At 37.9% G+C, this 18,494-nt stretch overlaps 1 protein-coding gene across 4 annotated transcripts in view; it reads right to left on the minus strand.

The window, feature by feature from the left end:
* The window catches only part of LOC132386020 (centrosomal protein of 170 kDa protein B-like), a 63,285-nt gene that overhangs the window by 15,346 nt on the left and 29,445 nt on the right, over nt 1-18,494 (minus strand). For 3 of the 4 annotated variants that reach the window (XM_059958304.1, XM_059958318.1, XM_059958294.1), the window contains 6 exons: nt 14,355-14,837; nt 13,228-14,027; nt 10,171-10,371; nt 8,998-9,118; nt 7,000-8,904; nt 976-1,192 (listed from right to left, as the gene is read on the minus strand). In XM_059958304.1, the coding sequence (XP_059814287.1) occupies nt 976-1,192; nt 7,000-8,904; nt 8,998-9,118; nt 10,171-10,371; nt 13,228-14,027; nt 14,355-14,837 (3,727 nt within the window). The remainder of the gene's footprint in view (nt 1-975; nt 1,193-6,999; nt 8,905-8,997; nt 9,119-10,170; nt 10,372-13,227; nt 14,028-14,354; nt 14,838-18,494) is intronic. The other variant, XM_059958311.1, reaches the window with a different exon arrangement.

An 18,494-nucleotide genomic window follows, 5' to 3' on the forward strand; every position in this document is an offset into this window, starting at 1 on the left:
TGTCAATGGTAAAGTCTCCAATGACCAAAGTCAGCAGACAACAAAACAATTCTTGCAACCAATCTCATCAGCAATCAGTCAACTGCCAAAGGTAAAAACACAGAAGCGACAGTATCCTCACTCCAATATTATGGCATTCCGTATCGAAGATAGAGGTGTTTGTAAATTTATCTCAGAAAAAAGACTCGCTGATGGAAGGGAAAAGTTATTCAAGAGAAGGAATACAAATCAAAAGAAAATTGTAGATCTGAAACATAAGTATTATTTTCGTTCAAGATCAGAAAAATGTTTAAAAGTACAGTACTTCAAATTAATTTATATCACTTGCACTGAGACAATTTCCATGCCTGTGAATGAAAATTTTCATAAGAATTAAAAATTATGGAATATCACGAATCACTCTTTTATGAGAAGAGATGCACAGAGTTGAAATTACAACCTTTAGTGTTTTCAATAAAGTTAGTCCAGGTTATCCTCTGAGTCTCATTACAGAGTCTTTGTACGTTGAGAAACTCTAATCAGATCAATGTGCCAGCAAGGAAGTTTATGGCATCTATTCTTTTCACTGGAAAATGCAATACATTATACAGAAAATCTATAAAACTTGGCTTTTCCTTTCCCTTCAATTAGGGGTCACAAGAGCATGTAGTAGACTTGGTGTATTAGATCACCTCTTGTTATTATCCTTAATTTTTGATGTTGAACTTCTAACATCTTTGCCGCAGGTTAAGCAGCTAGGCATTTCATCCCGGAGAAAGATAGCAGGCTGGTGCTCTGCATTTCACAGCTCATTTAACAGATGGATTAACAGCAATGACATGGACAAGGTGTAGGCAGATCACAAGCCCATGCTTTTTACTTCAAATGGTGCATGATACTATGTAGGAGAAAAGAGAGAGAATATATATCTAAATGGTGTACATAACCACAGATTTAGGTATTAGGATTAATAGCATAAAGCAAAATTCACAATACCTTGCAATTTCTGCACTGTGGGTAGTCCAGTTTTCATAAGGATCATCAACATCGTTCATATTCTGTCTTGTTCTTCCTGAATGGGAAGACTGGGATCTGTTGCTGTGGGTAGCTGTTGAGGCATTTAAGCGGTTGTGTTTAGGAGAAGTGTGATTTGAGTTATACTCCTCCTCTGAAGTAGAAGTGTAATCTGATGTTTGCTGTCTCCATCTTGAGTCTTGTAAAATAATTAGTTTTAAACAAAGAGAAAGGTGGTAAAAGAACAAAGGCAAAAGATAGAACAACCCAAGATTTTAAATGACATTCACAATTCTTACAAATGGAGATTGTTCAGAAGTTTAGAGCAGAGGCTATGATGGTATTGGTTCACTGTTTGCAAAGCCCTGAAGTTAAAAGGAGATGTTAAATCCTATCTGATATACATATGTATCTATGGGTACCTTCACTAAATGATTATACAGTACCTACCTACTCTTCAGGGACTAGCTTACTTCCCTGTCTAGTGTCCATGGTGAGATCTTGCTGCCAATACCCACTATTTGAGTGGTGGGTTTCCTCCCTACCAAGGAGGAAACACTTCCAGCTAATGAAGTAATTGAAACACAGCTTACTTTATTTTTAAATTATACATGTTTAAATTTAGACAAAAACTTTTAAAGCACATATTTAAAACTCATAGTGCATTTCTGATTTGTAAAAGATGTACAAATTACAAAAGATTTATAAACTGCGAAGGATTTCTAAACACAGGTGAATTTTTTTTTTACGAACTAAGAGCGAGTTGTCTGTCACAGAAAGCCAAGGCTGGGGAATGAATTCTAGATTTTCATTCTTTCATTCTCCTTGTCATTCCTAGCAATCCCCAGTGCTTTCTAACATCTATACTGTTTTGCTGCTGGTTAACATTATTTGCCTGTGATGTTTTTCAGATACCTTTGTTGGGACAAAGTAATTCACACAGATGGTCTAAGTGCTTCTGAGGAGAGCTCCCTGACACCCAAAACTAAACTCTGTGAAGGCTGGCTCTATGAGTATACAGATGTCCCAACAATTGACTGATTGATCAGCTATGCCTGTGACCCATGTTTGAAGTGTTAAGTGACAAAATCAGTCAGCTCTGCAAGCTACCTTGAACTGATTCATGACGGTGCAGGTAATTTAGCTAGTGTTGCCTGGTTTGATGGGGGCCAATTAGCATAACCTCACTGTCTTACGTTGATTAAACATGGGCCTACATTACCTCAGTGTTTACCTGTTTTCTACAAGTAGCTGAGCAAGGAACATTGGTTAGAGTTTTAACTTTGTCACAAACAAAGACTTTGTCACAAACAAAGACATTGTCACAGACTCCTGGATAGGTACATGGAGTGTAGAAAAATAGAGGGCTATGGGTGACCCTAGGTAATTCCTAAAGTACATGTTTAGCACAGCATTGTGGGCTGAAGGGCATGTATTGTGCTGTAAGTTTTCTATGTTTCTATGTTCTAAACAACTCTGACACTTTGGAAAGGCCATGTTGCTGTGCTCGAAAGCTGAGGTTAGCAAGAAGCTTTTGAACCCTGGAAAGTGAATTTACATACATCAGACGTGAGCATTTTTTTAAAACAATTACGCTTCTTTTTAAAAACATTTTCCCATTTACAAAAATGACATTAGCAATGCTGTTTCAACAATCTCAAGAATGTGAAGAATTCCTTGGCTTTGGAAAGAAAACTCTTGTGTAGATTTTGTTATTTCCAAGCATGGAAATAACAAACTACTACCAGTGATGGCTCAAAGAGACCCAAGTTTAGTTATCAATTGTATACAGATGAGGTACAAAGAAAGTAAAAAAGCACGAATAGAATAATGCAATTTTAACAGTACAACAAGGAAGCAAAAGTGAATAAATTTGCTACGCAAAGCTCTGGGGAATGTATCTCAGAAAAGTTATATTAGCATTGGAAGGAGTCTATCATCAGAATGTCGCCAGGTTATCAACAGTGTGCTATAGAAAGATTTCATAAATTAGTTTATACTCTTTAGAATTTATGGAGTGATTTCATTAGGGTTTTAAGGATTTTGAAATAAACTGATAGAATAGATAGGCTGAGTAGTTGAAACCCCTATTCCTGGAGTGTCAGGCTAGAATGAGGGAACACACCTTTAAACAGTAAATCACCAGAAATTGCAGATATTAATCTTTTGATCTGAAATATTAACTTTTTCTGCAGACACTGCCTGACCAGCTGAGAGCTTCTGACATAACTTTGAAGGCAGAGCAAAATCATTAAAGGTAGGAAACATCTCTTCAAGTACAAAAAAAATGTGAAACTATTTCCCACTGGAAACAACACATGCTAGCAATGGCAGGTGGCTGTTTACTATTAAGAAGTTATGTTTGAATTTTCATCCATAATGCAACCAGGCAGTGTATTCCAAACTCTAACTGTTTGTTGCATGAAAAAAGTTCTCCTTATGTCATCTCAGGTTGTTTTGCCAATTATTTTAAATCTGTGTCATCTGTTAGTGGCACCATTGAGCTTCCTCTAAACTAACGCTGCCTTAAACAGGACAACTTCAGCTGTTTTAGTCCATTCGGAATGTTAAATTCTGACCTGTTGAGTCAATCTACTTCTTCTGATTTTCCCCCTCTTTTACAATCGCAACTATCTTAAACTGGGACTTAATACTTCAGAAGAGGCACCGCCTATACGTTTTTAAAAAATGATCATAGTTAACTTTCTTGCTAAAGTCCCAGTGCTGTTGTGTTTTATTAAGCACAACTATCACCTATTCTATGCACAAACATCAAAATCAATACTTATGCTGTTAGGACATACACTTGAGCATAATAATCATACTCAATAGCCACAGATTGATTGATGTTAATAGGGATTTAAATGCTATGTGGTAAACAGTGTTACTACTCTAGGGTGCCAGGGTAGTGTAGCAGTTAGCACAATGCTATTATAGATCAGGGCATCAGAGTTTGTTCAAATCCAGTATCCTTTGAAAGGAGCCCCTCTCTATATGTCCTTGCTGTGAAATGTATGGATTTTCCCTAGATGTTCCAGTTTCCTCTCACAGTCCGAAGGTATACCAGGTAAGTTAACTAGTCACTGTAAATTGTCCCATGATTGGGTTAGGGGTAAATCGAGGTTGTAGGGGGTTGATGGACAGCGCAACACCAAGTGCCAGAAAGGCCTATTTCACGTGACATCTCTAAATTAAAAAAAAACATTAATGTGCATATAACGTTTTAAACATCTAACTAGCAATCTAGGCCAGCAAAGAAGTGAACACTTAAGTCAATCATAAATATATGAACTTTTGAAACACAAAATACAAGTTTTAATCTCCATCTGTAAGAACTTGATTATAAAATAGCTAGAGAACTTATCAGAAATTAGTAATGAAAAATAAAACATAACCTCATCATGCTCAATAATTATTTCATTGAGCTTTTTTAAGTAAGCAAATACCATGACTTGTCACCAAAGTATGTTATTAAACCCAGTGTGATGGTTAATCTGTTCTTGTTAGTATTTCAGAGTTAATAAGATTAGACCTTAAAATATGAAATAAAAACTTAAGCCTTAACAAGATAATATTAGAGCTTTTACTGTTCACTAATTTATTAACTTTATTCGAATGCAATTACTGAGCAAAGCTTATATAATATTTTCATATAATATTGATGAGGCCCAATAATAGTACTAAATCATAGAAAATACTTTTGAAATTGAATACTTTGGAATACTCTCATTAGGCTCATCTGATCTACACTTAATTCAGGATTTGGGAAATTTGTTAAACAAAATCTTTCACAAAAGCTTCTAAGTTGTACTGTAGAATTATTATAAGTTTTGTTTACATCTTCGAAATGTCACTCTTCCTGTTAACAAACATTTAATAACATTCCTCTTGCAGTTCAAGTTGCAAATGATGAATTTCCACATAACCCAATCCTACCGCCATAGTGTAATAGCACACCGAAACCATTTTACAGTCCACCACTGAGCCTGAACTGACTTAAAAACTAACGAAAAATCCAGATCAGAGAACAGGCATAATGCAGCTGGAGGAAAGTATATATTCCTTTGGAAAGTAAATGTAGTTCAAGGATACGGAAGTGCAAATTAATTTCAGGGTATTTTTGCTGACTTTTAGTAAGATAATAGCAGGAAAAGCTTTGCATTTTGGTTTTATAAAAAAAATTGGACTGTCTTAAAAATGATGGACTCTGAGGGTGAAGATAGACAGAAGGTAAATTTTTTTCAGAAATGAATATTGCACTATCAAATAAAAGACACTTGTTGTCTACCTTCACCCTCACATAGCTGATCATTAAACACAGGCATATTTTCTTCATAAAACTAAAATACTAAGTGGGATTAAGACCCTCATGATGATCTAAGAACAAGTGAAAAAACTCTCCATTTTACACCCTGTTTTTTTCACCTGTCATGAGGGCTCTGTTAATTGATCTAGTGATGGGTCAACAGAACAACTACCATGCATATTCTCCCAAGGCAAAGGAACACATTTGTCCCTTTGTCTTTGGAGAATTCAGATGGTGGAAATGACATGGCATTTTTTTTTCTGTTGCCGAGGACATTAAAGATGAAGATGAGTGAAAGCTGCAAAGTTATAGGCTGTTGTGAATGATAACTTTGGGAACCATTTGGTTGGGAGTTGGAAGGCAGGACTTTATATTTTTCCATATATGCAAAAGTAAATGGAATTTTAATGGGATGGAGAAAAGTGGGCATTGAGGATTCCAGCATAGTGGGAAATGAAAAATGTTTATATGGAGACAGATGCTTAGATTGGATAGGAATGTGAATTCAGAGAGCCAACATGAGGATTACAAGGAGAAAAATTAAAATATATTGAGAATTAAGATGGAAAGAGTTTAACTTCTTTATCAACTTTAGTTGTAAATTCTTTTTAAAAAAAAGACCACTGGATAGGATCACCACAACAACTTGACATGTATGTACATTGTCAACATTAACACTGCCCAAAGAACTTCACTAAAGTGTTATCGAATTTTTTAAATCAGGGAGTTTCAATAGATAATGTGGTATAAATTATATCCAGATGGCAAGTAATAAAGGGCAAAGGTAATAAGTCACTTTGGCAGCAGTACATAGGCTACTTGAAGCAGCTAATTATAGAACATAAACAAAAAACATGGAAAAGCTGAAGGCTATGAGAAAGCCACTGTAATTTCCTTGGGAAATCATATAGACTGGACAGATCAAACTGGCATACATGGTCCTGAGGACAAGTTCATAGAATTCAAGGTAGTGTCTCTGCATAGTAGCTTGAGGAAACATTAAGAAATAGGGAGACAGGATTAATTATCTCATTGTTAAGTGAATCTCCAGGAAAGCATGATCACACTACAGTAGGACTTCAAATTCAATCTGAAACCAGTGTCCTAAACTTAAAGTCAGTCAATGGTACTAGAATTGGCTAGAGTGGATGGAAGACAGTTCAAAGGGTTAAGTTCAAAGATTAGCAATGACAAATATTCAAAGAGATATTTCATAAATCTCAGCAGAGATGTACCTCAAGAAAGGCAGATGCTATGAGAAGGAAACACTATCCATGGCTAACTACAGAGTTAATCTATGCAACAATTTGAAAGAAAAGACATACAGTGCAATGGAAAATAGTGGATGGCCAGAGTATTTTTGAAAGAAACCAGCAAATTATATAAAATTGAATTGTAAAAAGAAACAGAAGATTAAAAGTAAATATTGCTAATTCAGAGGATGATACAGGAGAATTAATATTGGAAATATAGAAATGGGAAATACAGAGAGCTGTAAAGGAGCATAATTGAGCGATAGGAAAGACTAAAATGGGAATTAAAAACAGATGTCGAGGGTCTGGAAGAATAAAAACAAGAGTTTGATTCAGAAGGAAAACATCTGGAAACTTAAAAGGTTTCCAAGCATAGTTAAATGTTCACTTATGATTAGCTTTCCAAAGAAAGAATGTACTTCTGATATTCTTTTAGTGTATACTCACTAGAAACTGACTTTGTACCATTACCACGGACTCTTGTTTGTTTTGCTGTGCTTGCAGTAACTTTCTTAGCTGCTGCTTTAGCATCAGCACTGATGGACTTGCGACTAGTAGCAGTTACATCAACGCTTCTTGCACTAAAACTGCTCCTCAGCACCGAAGTTTCCGTGTCACTATTTACAGTGAGTGAGCCTGTGCGTTTCCGGGGCAAAGCCAGCATATCAAGCCGTGACAGTTTTTTATCAGCTGGTTGTTTTGAAGATGTAGAGCTTGTCGTGGACAGTTCTGAAGCCAAGGAAACTTTGTCCACATCAGCACTCTCATTATCTGAAGCATCTCCAAGGCGAGCACGGCGCAGCAGGGATGCTCTGGTTGGCCTGGGTGTTGAAAGGCTGTTTGAACGGGTTAGTGTTGTTTGTATTGAACCCTTTGCTGATTTGTTCAAGTCCTCCTTTATGCGCAGAGAACCAGAAAACTTTTTACGCAGTTGAGTTTTACTGGTCTGAGAATGCTCCTGGTCAGAAGAGTGTGCATCGGTTATCGGTAAATATGGAAGGCTAGAAGACCTCTCGTCATCTGTGAAATCTGTGGAGCCACGTGATCCTGTGCTGCGTTTCAGCTGGAAACGGCGACTGTAGTCTGGTTTATTGGCTGTATCCAGAAGCTGGCCTCGGCGTTTCTCAGACAGTCGTTCCCGAGCATTAGCTTGGTGTGGATGGTCTTGAACTGATGCAGCTGCTTTCCCTTTGGGCGTGCTACTGATCTTCTTCTGTTTCTGCACAGAACTAGTGGTATTCTTACTTTTCAAACTGACAGAACTTGTTGTATCATTATCTGATTCTCCAGAGTAGGAATCACCTTGGATATGGGAACTACTTTCTTGTTGACTAATATGGATATCTTGAGAATGGAGTCGTGCTTCTAAGGCTGCCATTGCAGCTTCTGTATCTTTCAGAATGAGATGCGTGTCCTCTGTGCATTCTGTCCTGTGGGAGGCTCTTGCATGATCTTTAACTGACAAACGGCTTGAAATATTAGGAATTTTATATGTTGCAGTATCAATACTTGGTCTGTCTTTAGTAAAACTTTCTTGTCTGATAACAGATACTCGAGAATCTTTTGTTGAAGTCTTTTTTCTTTCCTGGGAAGGGCTTCTATTGTTTATTTGAGTTGTTTTACTTGTGGTGCTGATTGCATCCGTGCTTTCCACAGCAGCCTTGCTAGTATCTGGGACAGTTGACCATCTTGTAGAGGATGAAATATTGCAAGATTTTGAGCTAAACTCTTGTTCTTTCATCTTTCTCTCAAAGCTCGCTAATGTCATTTTGGTCACTGAAGTTTGTTTAGTGGAGCTTTCTGATTTTTTTTCTTTCGTGCTACTATAGGAAGATTTCAGATCATGCTCTGAGAAGCATTTATTGCCACTTTTAGAGTCTAAATGCTCTTTGGCTGTACTTTGTGTGTATGCATCAGTCATCTGTGATACACCTTCAGATATGTCAAATGTTCCCTGATCATTCCATGTATGCTCTTGGTGTATTCTTCTAGTAACCCGGGAAATTCTATACTTCCTACTCTTCCCTTTTGTAACATGGGAAGAATCGTCAGACTTATCATCATCACTCAGACTGTCAGGGTCCAAGTCTTTGTCTTCACAAATAAACAATTTTTCCTGAGGCTGTGGAAAGGAGCGCAAATCCATTTCTAATTTCTTTATTGATTCCGAGCTAGGAGGAGAACGTGGCTGAAGGTAATCTTTTGATCTTGGAGTATCAAGTTTTTCACTGGGTGGCAATTGTGGGAGAGTCCGACGTTTTCGAGATGACTGACTAGTTGTTGACGCTGCATCTGAATCTAGAGTTTCGACACTCTTGCCGTAAATTCCAATATCAACTATAGCTGCATCTTCTGTGAAAAATATAAAAATGGACAGAAGGTCAGAACAAATTAAACTTCCAGGTATTTTTGCAAGTGTGAGAAAGACATCTCTTCAATACTCACTTCCCTGTTGAAGGTCATGGATTCCACTAATTGGCACAGAACCATTATAGCCATCAGCAAGACTTGCCCACCTCGAGACCCACTTCTGCTTTCCATGGGCTATGGGGCCAACAGGACGCATCTAGAATTCACACCAAGAGAATACAAAATATTATTTGTGCATAGATTTGTACGTTAAATTCTCATTATGGCTGGCCCGGAATTTCCCAAAAATTACTATCCAGAAATGTAGCTTCTTATCTTTAGATGTGTCTGACATTACACTCAGGACCCAATTCCACACCGAACCAGGCAAACGTTCAACCAGGAAACAAGATTAAAGATTCTGGTGAAATAGTATTGTTCTTCTCCTGATAGCCCAAAGCACCCCATTGAAGTGCTGATTTAAATGTGTGCTGAATTTATCACCATTGGTAAAATTGCAGTGCCTCACAAGATGAGGGCATCCTCCATGTCCTCACATCTCAGCAGTGGGCTAGGTCTTTTCTGAGGACAGTTAAGAACCAACTTCACCCCTGCAATCACCTCTATGGTCCTGCTGATTTTCTTTTCTAAATGATAATAGTGAACCAGAAGGGTTTAAGAGAAATTTTCTTGCAATCATGCTAACTGTCATTTCGGCTTACGTTATTAATTCAGGCTTCTGGATCAGTTCAGTAATACAAATCCTGTGCTAAGATTCCAATTAAATTCTTCAGTAGTAATGGTCAAGGAATAATTGTTACCCAAAGAATCCCATAGCCAGGCAAAACACCAAGTGATAATAGTAGTAGCATGAAGCAACACTACAAAAAACACAGTAAATGTATAATTAAATTTTATTTTATGCACCATGAACTGGTACGCTTTATTTTAATGGCTGGATACTCAAAAACTAGATGTAGGCAACTCTCACATTACAGGGTGGCATTCCTAATTCCTAGAAAATCATCCATATTGCATTGTTCTAACACAAAGCTGTATTATCTGCATGAAATGCATCAAGAAATATGAGGTCGATAGCTTTGCCCTACATTAATTCTGTGAGAATTGTTACCAGGTATCATGGTACTTTTTAACAATGATTTGTGAATTCTGTAAAGGTGAATTTCTGTGACCCAAACTGATATGATACAAGGGGTCAAGTTCAAGTTCCTGTATTATAACAGTAGTTATGATTTTATGAAGCATTACCTGTGGCACAGTATCAGAGCCAGTAATGGCTGTAGTGCGATTTGCCTGTAACGTAGGTGCTTGCTGGTAAATAGTGCTAGTATTTTGATAACATATATTATCCTCATCCCTTTGTGTAGGAGAATCTTTGCCACCGATTACAGGTCTATAAATTTCTGAATTAATTCCAGTAAAGTCAGGTGATTCAAAAACACCAAATACCTGGTTAAAGATAAATAAGAATTAGTAAGCTACAGCTTTTCAAGTAAGCAAAGCACTAATATATTAAACACAGAGACAAGTCAATTAATGGGAACAATGATTGAATACTTGCTATTAGGGATTAACGCAATTATTTGGCTCTACTTTATGAAGCCATTTTCCCTATAGTGTAAAAGTATCTGTTCCTGTGGTTAACTAATTTGTATGTACTGAGAGATCTATTTTTAATTATCTGATTACCCAAAAAAGAGGCTTACTCTATTACGTATTACCATTCATACACACCTACTGATAAAGGAATCTAAATATTAATAATGGCGAGCCAAAGGTCAGGGAAAAGAGGCTGATTATTTTAGTTCACTGCACTGCACGCATGGCTCTACGGATGGGTGATGATGAACAAATTTTCGGAACCTTTTAAAACCTGTTCAATTGTCAGCAAATCAAGACATCACTTGAAATTACTTAACAACTCTTGGATTATTAAAAACAATGTGATCAAGAATGTGCTGAAAGGGTTTAAAATTTATAAATCTGAATTTCTGATCTTAGCTCTGCTATCAAGCTCAATCATCTTGGAAGACAGGAAGGGTAGAATTTTAAACAATTAGCCACTCATAATGAACAGTTTGTAGAAAAGGCTTGAGATGGTCTTTAGCCAGAAGGTACATGAGAAAGGAAAAGCACAAAAGATAATAGATGTCTCTATTTGCCTCCAAAGTATAGGTCTAAATTGTTCTGAAAATCAGTCAAACTACTGTCAAGCACCACCGATGAGTACCTGGTGATGGTGGAAGTACCTACCCCATCATAGTCTGGCTCCAGACACACAACAGTCTGCACCAATTTCAACAATATTTCTCAGATCCATGACCTCCTCCACCAAAATGGACAAATTGACAGGAAACACCAAGTGCTGAAATCTGGTGTAATAAACAATCAGCTGAAGTAATTCAACAGGATTAGCAACATCTGTGAGGGGGAGAAACTGTATCAATACTGAGAGAGGTGAGGTGAGACGGCCAGTCTAAAGAGGGAAAAGGGAGTGATAAGACAGGAGCTGAGGTGATTATGGGAGCATAGAACAGTACAGCATTCGATAGGCCATTCGCTAACAATGTTGTGCCAATCCTGATATCTATTAAATGTCCTCTTCCTGTGTATCATCCATATCCCTCCATTCTTTTCATATTTATATGTATATCCAAAAGCCTCAAACTCCACCAAACTGCCTCATTTCACTACTACCCGATAACCCATTTCAGACACCTACCCTTCTCAGCATAAAAACTTACTCACATGTCACCTTTAAACTTCCTTGCTCTAATCTTAAAAGCCTGTCCTCTGGTGTTTGATATTTTGATGCTAGGAAAAGATTCTGATTGGCTACACTATATATAACTCTCATTATTTAAAAAATCTCAATCAGGTCTCCCCTCGGTCTTTGATGTTCTAGTGAGGACAACCCAAGTTTGTCCAAACTTCTTATATTTCCTATCATCCAATCCAGGCAGTAAACTGCTCCACAACTTCTCTATCATGGGAAGACTGGAGTGGCAATACTCCAAGTGCAGTCTGCATATTATACAGCTTTAGCGTGACTTTTCTTACTTTTATTCTCAATATCTCTATCAATATGGCAAGCATGATACATGTTTTCTCTGCTACTTTATCCATTTGTGTAGCTGTAGTAAATTGGAACAAAATGCTATTAAGGGGCTTACCACTTACTGTATACTTTCTTGTTCATTTGATTGTTGCCTACATCTGCAACTGATCTATATCCCACTTTATTCTTCGACAGTCATTTACACTGTCCACAACTCTACCAATCTTGGTATCACCCACAAACAAGCAAATCCACTCATCTACATTTTCATCCGAATTATTGATATATATCACAAACAACAAAGGTTTCAACACCAATCCTTGTTGAACACCTCTAGTCATGAATCTCCAGACAGAATAACAGCCTTTTACCCCTACTGTCTTCTATGGACAAACATAGAAGAGGACTGAGAAAGTGTGTAAAATAGCACAGAAGTTAGGCCAGGTAGGAGAGAGGAGCTGGGTTGCAGTTCAGAGACAGAGTGAGAGGGACAGCAAAGAGGGGAAAGGAAGGGTGTGGTGTGAAGACTGGAGCCTTTTGCTGGGAGAGATAGCAAGAACACAAAGGGCTATCAGTACTGAGTTCTTTTCTTAATATTGGTCAACTCGCCTTTCCAATGTTAGTTCCGATGCAGGGTTTCAACCCAAAACATCAACAATTCCTTTCCTCCTACAGATGCTGCTTCACCTGCTGTGTTCCTCCAGTAGACTGCTTGTTGCAACAAAGTGCGAGCATGGGAAGCTTATCCTGTCATCTAAGCAGCATAGCACGTTGGGTTGACTTATTCATTGACTAATAGGTCAAAATTCTGCTATATCTACCTAACACCAGAGAAGAAATGACTTCAAGGAGGGCTGCAATTCCAACACATAACCCACCTGTATGGATTATTAAGTGTGACATTCCCAACACTGCCCACCTGCAAAGGTGGAGCAACAAAATGAATTCAAGTTATTCACAGGTAAGACAGTTAAACCACAGCAAATAGCTACCAACAAGATCACTTGGTGAGCCATGAAAGTAGATTATCATTAGAATTATTCTGTATGAAACCATGGAAGGAGCAATATATAGTCATAGAAGAAGTGCATTTCAAATGTCCATTTCTATTCTTAACTGGCAACTCAAAAGCATACAGTCAAAAATAATTAGATCATCACTGGTGTAAAAATAATGGAATTAAATATTAATAGAAAATGTCAGATTATATTTTCTTTGAATATAATACTTTTATACTTGCTTCTTACCTGATCAATCATTTTCCGAGCCTCTTCAACCTCTTTGTCTTGTGTATCTGTTTCAATAGTATATGTGCCAGTGTCACTTAAACTATCTTGATCACCCTGTCTGGAGTTTGGCTTTGGTGAATCTGCTGGCTTTGAGGATGCCTTTGTTGTAGGTGTTAATGGTGATACCAATGTCTCTGGTGAAGGAGGTGACACCGGCACACGTGTAACTGCCACAGGAATAGGATCTGGAGGTTTATCCACCTTAACACTTTTTGCAGTTTCTTTCAACAGCTCAGCAGCAAACTCCTGGCTGAGTTTACTCTTTCGGCCCACACTCCCAAAACTCCGAAGTGAACCTTTGCAGCTAGAAGAAGCAGAGGTGCTAAATCGTTCTTCAGTCTTTTCCCTCTTCAGTGAATTAGACCTTTGGGGAAGTGATGAACTAGCTGTAGGCTTGCTCATTTGCACTAAAGAGTGTGCTTGCTGTACTGACACTTTCTCACTGGTTGAGGTGCCTTTACGCTTTTCTAGTTTAGCTCTAAGAGCGATATAAGAATCATTGTGCATGGCATTTGCATTTTGAGTAAAAGAGTGTGCTCTACGTTTACGAGGATTATCATCATCAAAGAATTCAATAACAAAAGCTTGTTGACCCACGGGCATATCTTGTTGGTCATGTTGGAGTTCATACATTTTACCATCACTGTAAATCTGTATTTGCCTTGGAGGTGAATCCAGGGATGAGTCTCCCTTTTCCTGTTGTTTAGGAGCAATTTGATTTTCGGAGTCACTTTGAGTACCATCTTCATGTCTACAACCTATTAAGCGAGGAAGAAAGATTAATATTCCAGATAAAATTACAAACCAATTTAATACATTAGCATCTTCTTTCTTATCTGCTGAAAATTTCAGAAGGTGGGACAACATCCCCGTAGAACAAGAGAAAAAAATAACACTGGAAATTAACGACCTTTGGTTCAATATTTTCTGTATCTGTTTTGAAAAACTGTATTCAAAGTTGGTCTGGATAGTGCCAATATATTTATGGTAGTCAGAAGAGCCTTCTGAAAAAGAATATTATTTCATATTTAAACATTATCATTGATTTTAAGCTTCTACGAGGCTTCAATAATCAGAAACAATACCTTTTAGTGTCTTTATATGAACCTGTTGATCACTCTTGGTGCTGTAAATATCCCTTGGTGTCTGCCTTTTCAGCAACAAACTTGGGTCATTCTGAACCAGCCAATCAACCACTTTATTCTCTGCTGACAGTGCATCACCTTGTACAGGGACTTTTTCTAACTGTTGAGCCTTTTTCTGTCTCAAAGGAAATTTGGTCACATGATCCTTTATTTTCATTTTGCCTGGTGTGCAATCATCAAACTCAATAGTAAAGGAAGCATGACTATGAACTCGCGGAGACGGAATTGTATCAGTGTCCTTTGTTGGAATTTCATGAACTTCACTGTCCGGAGACTTGGACGGCTGTTGAAATTCTTTTGTTGGAATTTCAAAGTAGCTGGGCTCCCTTCGGAATGAATAGACAGATTTATCTCCAAAATCTTTATAATCTGGAAGGTTTCCATTAATTTCCTGTTCACTTCGTGGGATTTCTTTGGAATTATCTGTGGAGAAGAATGCACATAAATTAATTTTTCTGGATGTGTCAGCTTTTAGAATCAGTGCTTCCCATTTCTCAAGGTCTGCTCTACTGTACCTTTTTCCTGGATCTTACAGCTCCATTGCCACTGGCACAGTTGTCTAATACTGCTCTGTCACTATTCTGTCACAATAAGTATTTTATGAAGCACCTTTAAACACAATAAGTTATGACCATAAGATATAGGAGCAGAATTAGGTAACCAATCGAGTCTGCTCCACCATTTCATCATGGCTAATACATTTCCTTCTCAGCCCCAATCACCTGCCTTCTCCCGCATCCCTACATGTCCTAACTAATCATAAATCTATCAACCTCTGCCTTAAATATACACAATGACTTGGCCTCCACAGAACATCTGTGGCAACAAATTCCACAGACTGCTTCTCTGGCTCAAGAAATTCCTCATTTCTGTTCTAAAAAGATGTCCATTAGCATTCATTTCAAGAGGTCTAGAATACAAGAGGCTTCTTGATGCTGAGGCTTCTTAAAGCACTGGCGAGGGTTCACCTTGTGTATTGTGTACAGTTTTGGGCCCCTCATCTTAGTAAAGATGTGCTGGCATTGGAGAGGGTCCAGAAGAGGTTCACAAGGATGATTCCAGGAATGAAAGCTTATCATATGAGGAACGTTTGATGGTTCTTAAGACTCCCCCACCACAGGAAACATCCTCTCCACATCCACTCTATCAAGGCCTTTCAACATTCAATAAGTTTCAATAAAGTCAGCCCTCATTCTTCTGAATTCCAGTGAGTAGAGGTCCAGAGCTATCAAACATTCTTAATATGACAAGACGTTCAATCTCAGAATCATTTTTAATGAACCTTCTCTAAATCTTTTCCAATGTCAGTGCATCCTTTCGTAGACAAGAGGCCCAAAACTGCTCACAATAATCTAAGTGTGGCTACACCTGTGCCTTATAAAACCTCAACATTACATCCTTACTTTCATATTCTAGTTCTCTTGAAATGAATCCTAACATTGCATCTGCCTTCCTCACCACAGTCTCAACCTGCAGATTAACCTTTAGAGAATCCTGCACAAGGACCTCAAGTCCTATAGCACCTCAGATTTTTGTATTTTCTCTTCATTGAGAAAATAGTCTACCCTTTTATTTCTTCTATCAAAGTGCATGACCATACAGTTCCTGAAAATGTATTTAATTTGCTTCTTCTTTGCCCATTCTCCTTATCCAAGTCCTTCTATCGTCTACTTAACACAACCTTCCCTCCACCTTTCTTCATATATCATCCACAAACTCAGCCACAAAGCCATCAATTCCATCATCTAAATCATTGACATACAGTATAATATAAAAAGCAGTCCCAACACAGACCTCTGGGGAGCACCACTTGTCACTGGCAGCCAATCACAAAAGGCTCCTGTCATTTTCACTCTTTGCCTCCTGCTAATCAGCCAGTGCTCAATTCATGCTAGTATCTTTTCTGGAATACTATTGGCACTTAACTTGTTAAGCAGCCTCATGTGTGGCACCTTGTCAAGGGCCTTCTGAAAATCCAAGTACACAACATCCACCCATTCTACTTTGCCCATCCTGCTTGTTATTTCTTCAAAGAATTCCAACAGATTTGTCAGGCAAAAATATTTCACAAGTGCAAACAAAAACTGACACCATACCACAAAAAAAATTATTTTGGGGTTGATGAGGCAGGTTTGAAGGACTGATTAGAGGTATAAAAGGAGGGTAGAGAGGTTTAAGGAGGGAATAGAAGGAAACTGGATCCTCAGTTGCAATGTAAGATATAGAATCAGAAGCTGGCAATAACAATCCTACCAACACATTCTGACATGGTTTGTGGAAATTACCCCGAATCATTATCAAATAATTAAGAATAAAATTAAGTAAAGATTTTTCACCAATTTGGACAATGGAGACTATTTTCTCTTTCGTACATATAGTGAAACGTGTTCTTTGTGCCACAGTCCAATATAGTTCAATGATGTGTTGAGGGCAGCCCGCAATTGTGAATATGCTTCTGGCACTAACATAGCATGCCTACAATTTACTAACCCTAACCTGTATGTTTTGGAATGTTGGAGGAAACTGAAGCACCTGGAAGAAACCCTTGGCGTCATAGGGAGAACTTACAAATGCCTTACAGTCAACTATGGGAATTGAACTGTGATAGCTGGCTCTTTTGGGTGATGCGCTAACCACTACAAAGCCACCTAAGAAGAAAAAATAAAGACGGATAAAGAAGGATAATGAACTATTGCCACCCCCATAAATCATGAATGGGCATTTGAGTGCAAGAGGGATTCCAATTTTGTGGGACATATAGGCACTAATCTGAAAGCTAGTAACACTTTTTAGAAAGTCTAAAAATTGGGTCTTCATTCAGAATTTAATACCGGGTATTTTGAAATAGAAGAGCACTTACAAGGCCAGCTAATACAAGAGGAGGAAAGATAGCAGAAGAGATGGTAATTAATCAAAATGGGTTCAAGAGAAAGAGAGATGGGACGTGGGTAGAATGTGCATGGAAAAGAAATGGGAAAGGAAGCTGATGAAATGCACTGTTTCAGAAAAATATGGAGTGTCTACAGTAAGAGGAAAAGATAAAGCTGTAGAAGTTGGTAAATAATTAGTCTGTATCTTAGAAACAAAAATAATTCATGAGCTTGTTCTTGCACTTTTTTGAGACACACTGAGAAGTCAAGACAGTACTTAATGAGAGTCCCACCACACATTGAATGTTATTCAAAAATAATTTTTATCTTTTAGTGTTACATTAACTATGATGCAAATTCAACATCACGGGCTGGATATTATTTCACTGAGATATTGTCTAATCATATTTTGATGAGAAATATGACAAAGCAACAGAGTCCTAGAAGACAGACCTTAAGACCATAAGACATAGCAACAAATTAGGCCATTTGGCCCATTGAGTCTGCTCCACCATTCTATCATGGCTGAGTTATTATTCTTTTCAATCCCGTTGTCCTGCCTTCTAATGTAACCTTTGACATCCTGAATAATCAAGAACCAATCAACCTCCGCTTTACATATACTGTTCTCAATGACTTGGCCTCCACAGCCACCTATGGGCGATAAATTCCACAGATTTACCACTCTCTAACTAAAGAAAATTCCCCCCATCTTTGTTATAAACGGACGTTCCTGTACTCTGAGGCTTTACCCTCTGGTCCTATTCTTCCCCTGCAACTATAAGAAACATTCTCTCTGCATCCACTAGGTTTTTCAATGTTCAATAGGTTTCTTTGAGATCACCTCTTATTCTTCTAAACTCCAGCAAGCACAGGCCCAGAGTCATCAAACTCTCCTCATTTGTGAAACCTTTCTTGACTGGTATTATTCTTGTGAACCACCTCTGGAATCTCTCCAATGCTAGCACATCTTTTCTAAGAATAAGGGCCCAAAACTGCACACGATACTCCAAGTACGATCTGACCAATATCTTCTAAACCCTCAGCATTATATCCTTGCTTTTATATTCTAGTCTTTTCAACATGAATGCTAACATTGCATTTGCCTTCCTTACCACCAACTCAACCTGTAACCTTTAGGGAATCCTACAAGAGACTCTCAAGTCCCTTTACACATATGATTTTTCAAAATTTTCTCCCCATTTAAAAA

The sequence above is a fragment of the Hypanus sabinus genome, chromosome 2 (assembly GCF_030144855.1).
Source record: "Hypanus sabinus isolate sHypSab1 chromosome 2, sHypSab1.hap1, whole genome shotgun sequence".
Lineage (NCBI taxonomy): Eukaryota > Metazoa > Chordata > Chondrichthyes > Myliobatiformes > Dasyatidae > Hypanus > Hypanus sabinus.